At 41.4% G+C, this 14,879-nt stretch overlaps 1 protein-coding gene across 1 annotated transcript in view; it reads right to left on the reverse strand.

The window, feature by feature from the left end:
• The window catches only part of DOCK5 (dedicator of cytokinesis 5), a 192,065-nt gene that overhangs the window by 103,326 nt on the left and 73,860 nt on the right, over positions 1–14,879 (reverse strand). The window contains exons 4-5 of the mRNA XM_040966317.1: positions 14,472–14,527; positions 9,236–9,332 (exon numbers count right to left, since the gene is read on the reverse strand). Of these exons, the coding sequence (XP_040822251.1) occupies positions 9,236–9,332; positions 14,472–14,527 (153 nt within the window). The remainder of the gene's footprint in view (positions 1–9,235; positions 9,333–14,471; positions 14,528–14,879) is intronic.

Genomic DNA, 14,879 nt, shown 5'->3' on the forward strand with positions numbered 1-14,879 from the left:
GGTTGGTTGTGTGTGTAATCAACTCCAATCTCAGCACTTACAGCTCTGGACTGCTTTACTTGACTGTCTTACATGGTACGCTCCATGGGACAAAGAGCATGCTCATTTCTGTGTCCTTAGCAGCTGCTAAACAGGACTCAGTGTGTCAAATGAACAAACCAACTGTGAATGGAGAAATAATTGCAATGCCAGAGATGTGGAAGTACTGGAAAATACAATTTTAAACAGAATTTGAAAAATCCCCATTTCCAGAAAAAATAGTTCTGATTATTCACATGCTGAACTATTATCTTGAGCTTTACTAGTAAATCACTTGAGTGAAATAAGTTAACTTATAAGCAACTAATCACCTGTGCCTGAAACATTTTAAAAGTCAAATGCTTGAGTCTGAGCCATCCACTAGGTTTCCAGCTAAATGGTTGATGGATGACTGGTATTTTTCTTTAAAAAGCCAATGAACATCTACTATGTGCTGGAAATAAATATCCTGTCTTCATGAATGCAACATTCCAGAAGGTGATAATAACAGAAAATAAGCAGTGTAGGTATACATATATATATAAATAGATCTATCCATCCTGTACATAAACCCAAGTTAATTTAAAAGTGTGAAGAGAAAGGAAGAAGAAAACAAGCAGGATAATGTGATACTGTACACAGGGCGAAAGGAGTCCCCAGTGAAACTGGTCAGTGAAAATTGTTGAATATGGTTGGTTTCTGACAGATGGCTAGTTAAATTATACTTCTGGTTAAACTTTTTGGTTAAACTTTTGATACATGGTTGGTCAAATTAAAATTGGTACAGTCCCACTCTTCGTATGTACCATGAAATCCTCTTCTTCTTTTACAGAAGAAAAGTCATGATAGAGTTACATAGCCAGCCACTGCTGCCATCATAGATACACACTGTTATCACTGGCTTAGCAACAAGGCACAGGCACAGCAGCTTGTTGGTAACTGGAAAGCACATCTTCAGGGATGTGCTCTGACAGGACTCCTGGGGACATGGATTCTCCAAAAAGGCAATGATCAGCAGCAGGATTGGAAACATCAGAAGATACTCCTGAACTTCCACTTAGTGTGGAAGAAGCACCGTGGGCCTTGGAGTGGAGAGGAAGGCAGTGATGGTATTAGCAGAATGTGATTAAAAACACTGGAGTAGTTCAGAGTTCTAGCACACCACAAGAAGGGGACGGGCAGCCCATCTTTGTGCAGCTGCAACAATGCTCTGTAAACATAGTAACATGTTTACATACAGATAACAGAAGCAACACCTATCTCAAACTGTGGAACTGCTAGCATGCTCTGAACTACTGCTTCCCCAACGGCCAGTCCTTAGCAAAGTTTAACAGTGAGACTTTCAAAGAATCTATTTTTACAAGCAAAGGTCGAAACTTTGTCATTCAATCTAACATAATGTGATTCTATTTCACCATTTTACATACCGGAAAAGGGAGTGAGAAACGAAGGTTTTGGAATTCTGCATTTCATAAGTTCTAGGAAGAAATATTTTTTCTTCCAAATCATTTGTCTAATCCTAGATTTCTCCCATGTTTTCTACTTTTAATGAAGTTACTGCTTTTCATGATACAGGAAAGAAAAGAATCAAGGGGGACCTGTCATGGGAGACAGTGCTTTGTTTGGGCAAATGTTCTCAAACTGTTGGTCTCAATTACATTAGACACTATCCGTGGCAATGTAATTATTGCCTGTCTATATCAGTCCCATTTGCCAAGTTCTGAAAGAAAAGATGAGGACAGTTACTCTGTTCTCATTCACTGTGCCAAATTAATTCTGAATAGACAAGCTGGAGCACACCAAAGGAAGTTATTTCCCATTGACAACAAGGAAATGGACCTCGCTGCTACACTCAGATTTTCCTAGCAAGCCGTCCCGTGGAATAGCCGCTCCCTGCCTTTGACTGCACATGCTCTGGATAAGCACATGAGGACAGGTGAGGAAAAAGTCCAGCACTCCCTGGAAGACCATGGCTGGCTGCTCTGCACCTTTCTCCTTTGCTCCCCTTCTTGTCCTCTTTTTTCTAAATCCTACACAGCATAAATCTACAGCCTGCAGAGACCATTCCTTCATCTCCAGTCTTTGGTAATGTCAGCTGTTTTTGCACTCTCGGCTACTACCATATCCTCTAATAATTTCTTCAGTCCCCTTCACCAAAGTTAACACTATCCTGAGAACCCACAGAACCTCAAAACGGAGTTCTATTAACTTCAAATAATGCTCTGGATTGATTTGAGGATAGTTATACAAAATAAAACAATGTAGATATTGTTAAACAGTGATGGTTTGTCAAGTTCTAGAGACTCAAGACAAAGCTGTGTTTTGGGTCCTTTGCTCCTCCACATGTAACACTAGCAACACTGTTCATTAAGCTTTCCTCTGCCATGTGGATGATTATGATTTAGATGGGAAAGTACCTGACAAAACGCAATGGAGACTTGGTGTCTAGCTTCAATCCCATCATTAACTTACTGTCACATTAGGTAAATTATTGCCTCTAGTGTGAGTCCAATTGTGAGATAGAGGGAGCAGCACTAGGAGGCACTCCCAAGGAGAAGCATCTCCAAGTCTGCCACTGAGACATTAAACTCAATTATCATCCTCAGCAACTTCCTGCTACACGACATGAGCCTCTGACTACCACACTCTGCCTGCACTGTACTCTAGGCGCGTTCTCTATCAGATTTCCCCGGAACAGAGAACCGCGATTGGTTACATATGCTTTCCATGCAGATGCAACTCTTGGGGCCCAGACATGGAGCTTGGGTGCTTTGGTGTCCTTGTCCCTGCACTGACTGCCATTCTATCCATTCTGGTGCCTTTACTGTCTGCAGTTAGAAGCTCTGCCTACGTAGCAGATCCCTGACTTTTAAAGACAAGGTTTATGATAAAGATAGTTTTTGCTTCCCAAAGTAAAAAAATCGTTAAAGCCAGGCAATTAAGTTGGAGAAAATCAAAACTAAAAACACACTCAGGGCATCACCCATGCCTTGTTCCAGTCATCTCCTGCTACTTCCACATTACGACTTGCTTCTCACTTTCAAGCTGTGTGGAAGCAGGGCCCACAATGCAGATAAAATGTCCTGCCAAGATGATAAAGTTTGCCATACGAGTTTTCTGTTCTGGTAATAAGAGATCAGAGGCAGGTTTTAAACCACGAGAACAGCTTAATTACATTTCAGAGCTTGTTCTCCAGCAACTAGTAAAAACCACACTGTTCGCAAAGATAAGACTTGCACAACTTTAAGCTGCCTGGAAACACGATGATGGGAAGAAGGAGAACTCAGAGTATTCTGCAAGACTTTCCTCCCTACCTCTGGGTCTCAGACACTTCCCTGCTCCACAGCCTTACACAAGTATGGACTGGCACAGAGTCCTACTCTGATGGAAAATTTTAATGACAGGAAATCAATCCTTTCCATGAACTACATATTAGCAATTCAATACAGTGACTCCATACTATGTATCAACTATTATTAACCACCTTCTATATCTGCCTGTTTTCATACGCATGTTTCATACCCATTAGCACAAAGAATGAGATCTGGTCTGAACTTGCCACTGACCAAAACACTGTGAACCCTTTCTGCACCTGGAAGGTGAGAAAAACAGTGGGAAGATAAATATCAAAGTGACAAGCATGTGTTTGGCTTATTGGTTATGACACTGGCACCCCACATTTGAGTGCCTGGGTTTGACACTTGGCTTTAACTCTTGAACCTAGATTCTTGCTAATGTAGTTTTTGCGAGGCAATAGTAAAGGCTCAAATAATTGGGTCCCTGACACTCATGGTGGGAATACTTGATTGAGCTTTTTGTTCCTGGCTTTGGCCTGGCCCATGTGGACAACTGCAGTGTGAGTCAGTGGATGGGGACCCTCTGTCTGCTCTCTCTCTCAAAAAAAATATCAGAATAAGATTGTATCCAGTAGCTGTAGAGCTGCATATCCTGTTTTCAAGCACTTGCTCACTGTATCCATAAATATTGATTTCCATATTGGGTTTTTTTGTTGAGAACACCTGACATTATAACTTGGGATACAGAAATGCTCACACTTAAAAGGCTTCGGAGGCTGGATGTTGAACAAAGGTCAATATGACATGAACATAACCATGTCTAAGTCAATGCTTGGGCATTCTCCCAGCTAGCGAGGGATTACAGCGTGGAAGAAATGAGAGTTGATGCTACAAAAGGGGCCAGAGATCAGCTCACTGGTTCCACTTTCCACAGCGCAGAAAACATAGGTCCTGAGAGTCAGCAGAGGAACAGACAGAAAACTTCCAAACCACTGAGCTGGAGCAGAGAAGTAACCACAGGGCTGGAAAAGGGCCAGACATTATCTGCCTACCTGTTCAGAGCAGGTGGGAGGATAGGTACTTCCTTGGAGGGGTGGATTTGGGTTCCCACTACCCACAGGTGAGAGATGCACTTGAACTTTGTGTTCCTAGCTTTAATTTGGCCCAACCCAAGCTGCTGCAGGCACTTGGGGAATGAAGAAGTAGACAGAATCCTTTGTTTGCTTTCTAACCCTTTAAATAAAATGAAAATAAGTAAATAAAAAGCTTAAAAAGAAACAGCTGTGAATTTGCACTCTGCATTTGGAAAGGGCATGTTTCCTGTATATGAACCTAAACAAAGGGGCTTTTTCTCCACGGTGTGACAGTCTTGCTGCTGAGTGCTCAAGGCCATAGTGTCTGAGATTATGCAGAGAAGTGGCCTTGGATAAGGAGAAAGTCTGCTGAGAGGGAGGCTAAGCCAAGGCTCTCTCCAGAAGCAGGATGTCCAGACTGGCTACTGTTTCCAGCTGGTTGCATTAAGAGTCACATGCTCTCACTGGCACAGTGGCTGATGTCCTGAGGGACACTCACAGGCAACAGTAATTCTCACATTCACAAGGTCAACAAGGTTGTTTCTGCATCCCTGTGTCAGAGGGGCAAACTTGAGCAGCAACATGGCAACCCCAGGTGACTTGCCTAAAGCTGTACAGAGTTCATTAGAACAGGACCTGCACAAGAAGCCCACTTGTGGGCCAGTGTTCATCACCTAGAGCCAGCTTCTTCCCCAGCCAACACTCAGACTGAAAGAACATTCAGTGGAAAACGATACTCGTAACACTAATCCAACAAAAAGGAAAGAGGGACAGTAGCAGGGACGAGCGGGGTGTCATGGTTTAAGGCATTACTTTTTTTTTAATTAAAACTTGAACAAGTTATTTTAACTTCATGTTGTTGTAAATTTTCTGTTTTTCCTCCCGCTGTTGATGGCTTTTTATTTAAGGGAATGTATAGTAACTGTGTAATGGAGACTATCATATCCAGATGTGAAGATACAATGCAGTATGCATGTCTACTTTCAAATCAAAGAAGGACACCCATTGAAACTCTTTACTATATCCTGACAATAGGATGTGGGACTCTCCGTTATTGTCCATTCCTATAATGTCAGGATACACTTAGATAGTGGAATGATGGACTTCTGACTGGCCATGAAGGACTATACTCTGTAGTAACAAAGGGGAAATCAGTGTTGGGGGTGGGCATTTGGGGAGGGGCAGAAGGAAATCAAAGAGCCTATGAAACTATATAAGTAATAATAATAATATATTAAATAAACTAAACAAAATAATAAAAATAAATACATTTTAAAAATTAAAATTTGAACAGACTTATACAAATCATACATATTTACAGGGCAGCACCACTGCCCTCTAGACATTCTTTTTTTTTCTGTTTATACCTGAGTGCCTGTTCATCAACCTTTGCCCTTCCACCCATCTGCCCTTCTCTTTCTGCTTGGAGTAGTTCATGTAGTTACTGCTCTCTGCTGAAAATAAATCCCAGCTGGACAAGTACCATTCATTTCTTGAGTAATAACTAGTGCCAACATGGCTGGGTTTAATCTGGGGAGTGGATGGCATTTTCCCCTCATATAAAACAGAATTCATAATATGAATTTCTGATGAACTGGGAAAAAGAATCAGAAAATGCATTTTAGAGATAAAACGTGCCTCTAAAGAGATAGAACAGAATACCTGGTGGGAATCTGTGGGAAGAGAACAGGAGAGAAATAATCCACATATTATTGCATAACAGTAAAATATGCTTTTGTCTTTATACAGACTAAAAGGAACTTATATACCAGAGCAGAAAACAAATGCTCCAAGAGAAGTGTATGGGCACAGGGCATGAAAAGTAGACTTCTGGGTGCTTTTTCCAGTAGAACATATTTGAGGTTTGGTACTTTGACATGAAATTTTTTTGAGAAGTCAGAAATTCTGCCTGAAATGAACTGTCATAGAACACCTTAAAAGAGTCATGGGGTTGGGGTGGAGGGGTGGAGAAAAAGAATGAAGGACAAAGAGGGAGAGGGGGGAGAGAGAGACAAACCCATTTTAAATGGATTATTCCTTAATGGATGCACATGTATCAAGAAACTGCTTTTGGAAATCTTGCTAATTAAGAAATCCCACCGTGAATGTTTTTTTATTCAATTTTAACAGCTATAGAGGCATACTATATAACAGCTATAGAAACATACACATCAACAGCCATCTTATAAAAGACTCACATTACAGTGAGAAATGTGCTGTCCTCTTAGAGGGCTTGGGTGTTGTTGTCAATGGTACCCCCTGATAATTTAAAACCTAATTCTATTATTAAACAGTGAAATTTTCCCATACAGGAAATCCTTCACAAGCATGTATCACCATTTAACTAAGGGACACTGACAGCACAAACACATGAGACTTTTTCCACCTCTACTCACTGATCTCTGTTCTAGTCAAAGATGGATCTGATACAACTATGTGTAGATTTGTGTGCAGATGTCTAAAAATATAGGCAGTAATCTCAGCACAACAGTAACGTCTCAGAAAGAACAACCCACCCTGTTCATACCATCCATTCTGATACATCATACCTGGAAAGCCTACTTGTCCAGTATCGGTTCCTTCTCTGAAATGCTGGGGATCACAAATGATTTGATTTCAGAGTATTCTGAGTCTTGGAATACTTGTCCATATTGATTTATGCTTCATAGACGACTTAAATACAGAGCCCGAAGTAATATTAGGCACCATTTTACATAATTTTGTGCCTGAAACAGCTTCATTAGAAACCAGGGAAGGAATTTTCCACTTGTGGTACATGTATACTCCAAAAGTTTCAAATTTTGGATTAGGGATGTGCAACCTGTATTTAGGAGTATACATTTCACTGCTCACCAATTTGTAGAAAGAGCATGTTAAGGAAGCAGCTCATGAATATCTAATTCCTCATCCATCAACTTTGTTACATCTATCACTGAGCAATCGATGTACCAGAACTGCAGAGTGCTTTTGGTATAAGTGCAAGATGATCAATGCTGACCACAGAGCTGTCAGCTCTATCTTCCTAGAGCTGGTGATTTAGGAACCGAGAGCATGGTCCTCCACCTAACATCAAGAGATCAAAAGATCATCTTCATTACAAGGCAGTACACAAACAAGTCAATGACAGGTTCAGCCATGAGTGTTCCCACAGTCCAGGAGATAATATGGATTGGTGTGTTCAGTAGACACATCATGAAGAAAAAGGACTTCAACAAGGCCTCCAGGTCATGGGAAGGCAGCCAAGAACATGTGTTTTCCCACAAGTCCTGGTGATTTCTACTGTTGTGACACATCCTGGGAAACAACCTTGAATGAAAATGAACTCTTGATATAGTGCTACAATGATCTTTCATAACAACTTTTAGTACCAAGGATCTAGAATGGGGTGTTTTGATAAATTTCTAAGACTGGCTTCTTGTGGCCAGTGAAATGGCATAGCGAGCTAAACCTCTCTCAGTAGCAGAAGTATCACATGTGGGCATTGGTTCAAGTCCTGGCTAATCCACTTCCAATCTAGCTTCCTGCTAATGGCCTGGGAAGACAGAGGAGGAGGGCCCAGATCCTGGGGTCCCTGCATTCAAGAGGGAGACCCACAAGATGCTCCTGGCTTCAGACTGGCCCAGCTCTGGTCCTAGTGGTGATTTGGCAAGTGAACCAGTAAGTGAGAGAGCTCTCTTTCTCGTCTCTCCTTCTCTATATCTTCTCTATGTATAATTTTGCCTTTCAAATAAGAAATATATCTTTGAAAGATACCTTGTTAGAAAAAGTTTGGATTTTCACAATTGATTGACAGATGACTAAACAGAAAACTGAATCAACTAAGCCTTATAAAGAAAAGAGAATGGGCACCAGGGCACTGAGTCTGTCTAGCCTACCACCTCATTGAACTCATCCACCATTTAACAAGAGAACAAACAAGCATCAAAGGAATTCACCATCAGCCATGGGAGTCAGGAAGCTGCTTACAAAATGAGATCCGGCAATGCTCACCAGGGGGTCTTCAGGAAAGAGAGAACTTTAGAAAGCGGTGTTTGTGGATTCCAGAGTTAAGAAAGTAGCTTCCTGAACTGCAGATGAGGTAGGCTTAGTGTCAGCAGACTCTGAATATTCTGGGCCACTTGCAAGTTAGCAATTATCAGTCTTATACTACCAAATGTTACATTTGTTGGATTCTAAATACAAACATACATACAGCCTATGATTACGGTTCATCATGGAGAGCAAGCATGTACTGGTTCTGTGTGGTTGCCTAATGAACTGACATACTCGAGTGGCATTCTGAGGTCAAGCCACTACAGTAAAAAAGAACACTCAAAAGATTGCGCCAAAGAGCAGACTCTTAGGACACGGTTTAGCCTCAATCCATTTCCTGTGTCTGTGGGTCACACTGGCCGAGATGAATCAAAAGTACTACCTTCAGAAGTTCATTGTGGAAACAGTCACAGAGCTATATTCACTCAAATGCACAGAGGAACTAAGACCACGGCAGATCCCTCCAGTTTCCTATTAATAAATTCGTAAGAATTGTACCTACCTTATAGTAATATTGTGAGGATTCAATTTCTGGCACTAAGGAAGGAATACCTAAGCCTTTGCAGTTATTACTCTCAGTATGACATTCACAGCCAGCACGTGTATCAGTTGAGAAAAGACTGACCTCACAATTATTCTCACTTCTTCCATGTTCTCATATCAATGACCTAACAGAGGAAGGGAGTGTCTCCTTTTTATCATCATTGTGTGGTTCTAGTGAGGATGTTTCTCACGCACAGGATGGCTCTGCAGCACAACAGACAAGCAGAAAGCCCAAAACGATGCCACGGGATCTCAGTCCAGGAGGAAACTCACCACGTAGAGCTTGCGCCAGATGACGGCCCATTCTCGCAGAGTGGACGTAAGCTCCTGCACCAGTGGCAGCTCGCCAGGAATCACGGTCTCGTTCTGCCTATGGTGAACCAAGCAGACACTCATTTCTCTGTGGGGTGATCAAAGTTACAACTCTTTTTTCTATTTTACTTATTTTTATTATTATCATTTTATGACACTGTTACATAGGCCCTGGGATTTCTCTTATCCTCTCCCCAATTTCTGGCCCTCACTTAGCTCCCCTATATGACTGCTATACCATGGTTCTTCATACACAGTCATATGTCCATCATTGTGTTCATGGACAATGGCAGAGTCCAGCATCCTATTGTCAAGATATAGTAAACAGTTTCATTGGGAGTTCATCCTTGTCTGGAAGTAAGAGATGCATACTGCATTGTATCCTCACATCTGGATATAACAGTTTTCATTACATAGTGACTATACATTCCTTTAAATGAAAAGCCAAAATACAAAATCAACATAAGGGAGAAAAAAGAAATAAACAACACCATGAAGTTAAATAACACGCTACTGAATGACTCATGTGTTGCTGAACAAATGAAAAGGAAAATCAAGAACCTTCTTGAAGAAAATGATGCTAAGAATGATCTATGAGTCACTGAAGAATTTAATCAGAAGATGAGATGAAACTAACAAACAAAAAATCAAAATCCATGAGATACAGTTTCCATTGATCTTTGTTGGTGAAATGTTGTCTCCTGCAGGCAACAAATGGATGGGTTTGTATTTTAATCCAGTCTACTAATCTATAACATTTGAATGATGAGTTTAAGCTGTTTACATTCAGCATTAATACCAATAGGTGGTAATTTGGCCCTGTCATTTTAGCAATGGGTTGTTCATTGATTTAGTCTTCTGTTGTTATTTTACTGGGATGTTCTTCACATTTGCCTTAGGTTTTGAGTGGGCGCTATTCCTTTTCTCTGTCAAGAAAACCTTTAAGTATCATTCGTAGGGCAGGTTTGGAAGAGGCATATTTTTTCAACTTTTCTTTACTGTGGAAGAATTTTATTTCATTTTCAAAGACAAAGGAAAGTTTTGTTGGGTATGTTATCCTAGGCCGACAATTTTTTTCTTTTAGAATCTGGAATATGTTGCTGCATTCTCTTGTGGTCCTGTAGAATTTCCTGTGAGAGGTCTCCTGTGAATTTAATTGGTGTTCTTTACATGTCAATTGATCTTTTTCATGAGCATGTTTAATGATCTTTTCCTTATGTTCGATTGAAGAGAGTTTGATGACCTTGTGTCATGGTGAAATTGCTTTTGGTCAACCCTGTTGGGAGTTCTGTGCCCCTCCTGGATGTTGTTTTCCAATTCTTTCTCTAGACTGGGGAAATTTTCTTTTATTATTTCATTAAATACATTTATAAACCCAGCTTCTCTTTTTTGCACCTCCTGCAACTCCCATAACTCTTATATTAGGCCTTTTAAGAGTGTCTTTCAATACTTGAATATTTCTTTTTGCCTGACCCAGCTCTGCTTCCAGCTTTTTGTTTGTTTCCCCCTGCTGACAGGAAATATGTTCCAATTCTGAGATTCTTTCCTCTGCTTCCTTCATTCTATTTTGGAGACTTTCCATTGTGCTTTTAATCTGCTCCATTGTGTTCTTCATTTCTGACATATCAGCTTTCATTTGGTTCATTTCCAGTGCGCCATATTCCTTGAATTCCTTGAATGCCTGCTATATGTGCTTCTTGTTGTTAATAAGAAGTTTTATAATAAGTGTTTTGAATTCTGTATCCTCCATTTTCTAGAATTCTTCCTCAGTTAACTCTGAGATTGACAAAGGATTTTGTTCTGTTCAGTAATATTCATTGTGCCTCTGTCTCTTCTTTTGCTCTTGGTCATTGTACTTCTGGTTATCAGATTCTTCCCCTTGGAGCAGGTTTCTAAGCTCTGTCACCCACAGGTCTACAGTTTGATTTTAGTTATTACAGTTGGTACACGGCTCTTTGTTTGCAGTCACTTGTGCCACTCCCTCCAGCGAGTCCAGGTTAGATTTCTACCATGGTCTTCATAGCCCCAGCTCCTGGCTCATCACTCTCCACCTCCTGTGATACCATGCTGAGGCTGTACCGTTGTCTGTACAGTCTTTCTCCCACTTCCAGTTGGAGTAGGTTCCAGGATTAGGAAGACTCTAGGAGTCCTATATAGCTAGGTTGTTGGTGGTGCTGATCTTGCCAGAACCTGTTGGCTGTTAGGTCGGAGAGCCACACAGACCAATTCTCACCTGTATCATGCCACAGTCAATATTATTTTCCTGTAGGACCAGCGCAATGCACTTAGTTCAGTGAATTCTTGCCAAGCTCAGCACATGCAGAGCTCACTGTTATCCCTTGCAGTCTTAAATTCTTTGCCACTTTGTAAGAAATGGTGCCTGATATGCCACTACAAGAATTCTTGATCTGATAGCCATCAGGTCTGAGGGCTCCCCGGACCTGTCTTGGGTGGCACTTGTAGGATGCCACGTTGTTGCAGTTCACTGAGCTACAAATCAGTTCACTCCCAGCTCAGTGCATGGGCAGTACTATCCACAGCCCTTGCCTCCTTAAACAAAATGGTGCTCAATATGGTTCAAGGAGACTGACTGGACTATGAAATCCACCCTGTTCCCACACTGCCTGTTTGGAATCTGCTGCTCTGTCTCTGTTCCTGGTCAAATCAAACAGACCATCAGGATGGGCAGTTCTTTGCCTGGGTTCACCTCCAGAGCTCCTGGTAAACATCCCTTCCCACCTTGTTGCTGGTGGAGTTCTGGCTGCCTGTGGAGTTCAGATTGCCATTTGCTGAATGCCACTGGAGTCATTGCAACACCACACCATTGTTTTGGCTGCTTTCTTGTGTCTGTCAGTCTCCAGGTACTGCTCTACTGTTGTTCTGTGCTCTATTTCCTGGATTGTGCCCCCTCTGCTTCACACTGGCTAATATTTCTCCATCTTTTAAATGTGTCCTTACCCTGTTCCACCATCTTGATTCTCCCATAGTTACAATTCTTAATCAAGCTTTTAGGATATTCCCTAGAGCTCGAAGGCAGAAATGGAACTGCTCATCCTTAAAACAAACCAAAACTTGCACATGGCGGGGAAGGAAGCCTTTGTGGTATCTAAGCATCCAATAATGGAGAGAACTGAGGAGAGCACATCCCACCCACCCAAATGAACTGAGTCTCTGCACTGGATGGGTACATGCTCAACCTCTACCTCTCTTCTATCTGTTTGTTTTCTTGTTTATTTGGGATGCAAAGACAACTGCCCAGTCTGGACCTCAGAATTCAATTAGTCTTCATGAGAGTGGCAGGACATGATTTAGTGAGCCATTCCTTTGTTGCTCCCCAGAACACACATGGCAAGAAGATGGAACCAAGAGCAGAGCTAACCCAGGCACTCCAAAAAAGGGTATGTGTGCTCTCAAGTGGCATATTCTTTGCTTGGGACAATCACTCACCCCCAGATTCCCAATTTGGTTCTCTCCAGCTGCCTCAATTATCATGCCAGGATGACTTTAGTGATTCTCAGAATTGGGAGCAGAAATTTCTGTCATTTAAGCTGTCTCTGCCAAGCAACTATTTAAACTGGGAAAAGAGGGGGAAGAGGGCAGGCTGGAAAGGTGAGGCCCCAGGACCTGCTTGCAGCTCCAGAGCAGTATTCCATTCTAGAATGGCCCTGGGTTTTCATCTTATTTGCTGCTTCAAAGTACAGTAAAAATGTACATTCACCCAAATCCTTACTTCCTTACAATAGACTTCAAAAAGGTAGGTATTACACTCATTCACGTAAGTCTTCTCCAGCACTTTTACGATTAGCAAAATGAGAGAGCAAGAGTAAGAAAACACATGGGGACCCATGGTACGACTGCCCAGGTAAGTTACATTTCGGTCAGATTAAGGGAGTTGTGGAGAATATGTATGACTCAAAGATATCTGGGACACACAATGAAAAATTATAGTCTCCAACTTATAGTAACTTAATTTTCAATTTTTCAGTTTTACAACTGTCTGAGGGTAGAGTCATATAACAATGTGAGTATAGTGTTCAACCAATTACACTTTGCTTAAAATATGCTTTGTGTGAGATGGTTTTTCTATATGAGCCCAATGCAACTATTCTGAGAATTTTTAAGGCAGGCTGTTTAAGCCACTGTTTGTTAGGCTAAGTACATTAAATACATACCCACTTCGGATGGGTTTATTGAGATGTAACCCTTTAGAAGTTAAGGCACTTCTCCATTATTATCTGGATTGCAAACTTAACTGGGAAATCTGCATTTTATTGGTCAACTCTCCTTAATAGGAAAAGGCCTCTCCATCATCTGTTTGCCAGTGCAATAAAGACCTGGCTTTTTGGTCCTGGCTGTGCCACTGAAGATTTATGTGAACTTAGGTACCATTGCCACCTCTCACTGCAAGCTGAGGATGCTCCTTCCCGTTTCTGTGTGACTCCGGGGTTCAGTTGATTGTCCCTCAGCCCCACCTCTACCCTCTCTGTCACTCCTGCAGGCAGTCCTATTCCAGATGCTCCTTGTTGCCTCCCGAGTCCTCCCACCCACAGACTAATGAACGCAGCAACTCCTGTCTCCCTATTCAGCTGAATAAATCGTTCTTCCTAGCTACCCCAAAGAAAAGACTATCCAGAGCACATAAGATGGGAGCAAGAAATAAGAATACCATAGACTTAATAGATTTAAATCTGCAGAGTACATTCATACACATTAGTTCAGTGGAACATACCAATATGAAACACAGTGGTGTCCTTGGGGCTAACTGACCTGCCCACTGTTCAGAGATGATAAATGCAAGCCGTAATGTACTCATCTAATTCTCAAAGATCCAAAACTACGAAACACTCAGGATTTAACCACAAGAGCCACAAACTGTTTACACACACACACACACACACACACACACACACACACACACTGAGCAAGCTGTAACTGCAAGAGGGAGGCCAAGGCCCTTAGGTCATCACTTCTGTCATTACCATTCTGGGGAAAGATCTCAGGGAGGAACAATTACAGAAAGAGTACTGGATTGAGGAAGTAATTATATCAGGAAAAGTATTTTTTTATTAATTCATCTCTCATAGGAGGAGAACTGCAATTGACAAGATGAGAGCAATATGAATGGATATAAGGCTCTGTTTAATGATGATCTTACAGCTTCATCATTTTCTAAGAGTCTACCTACATGCGATCTTACCCTCTATCTTCCACAGTTGCTTCTTTCAAATGGATATATGTTTCAGGGAAGATACCCTGTAGAGAAAAGAACTTTGGTTATATGAACATAAAAAGCCTCAGCCCAAAATAAAGACCATGTATGATACAGAATGAATGGGAACACCTGTGTCTGGGTTTGCAATAATCCCTACAGTCTCTAAGTTTCTATCTGCTACAAGATATTTGTGGCTTTAGGTCTCATTTAATGAATGCGATAAAGGGAGGTATAGGACTCAATAGCTGGTACAATATGCTAATTTTCTCAAGTAATTTTTCTCAGCACTTTCACTTATATTCAATGTACCGCAAATCACCGAGTGTTACTTACTTGGTTGTTTTTAACACATCATAGACTCCTACTGCTCTCCCTTCTACTTCCCTAAGGAGC

Source organism: Ochotona curzoniae, unplaced genomic scaffold (genome assembly GCF_017591425.1).
Source record: "Ochotona curzoniae isolate NIBS_2020 unplaced genomic scaffold, NIBS_Ocur_1.0 scaffold_4505, whole genome shotgun sequence".
NCBI classification, from domain to species: Eukaryota; Metazoa; Chordata; class Mammalia; order Lagomorpha; family Ochotonidae; genus Ochotona; species Ochotona curzoniae.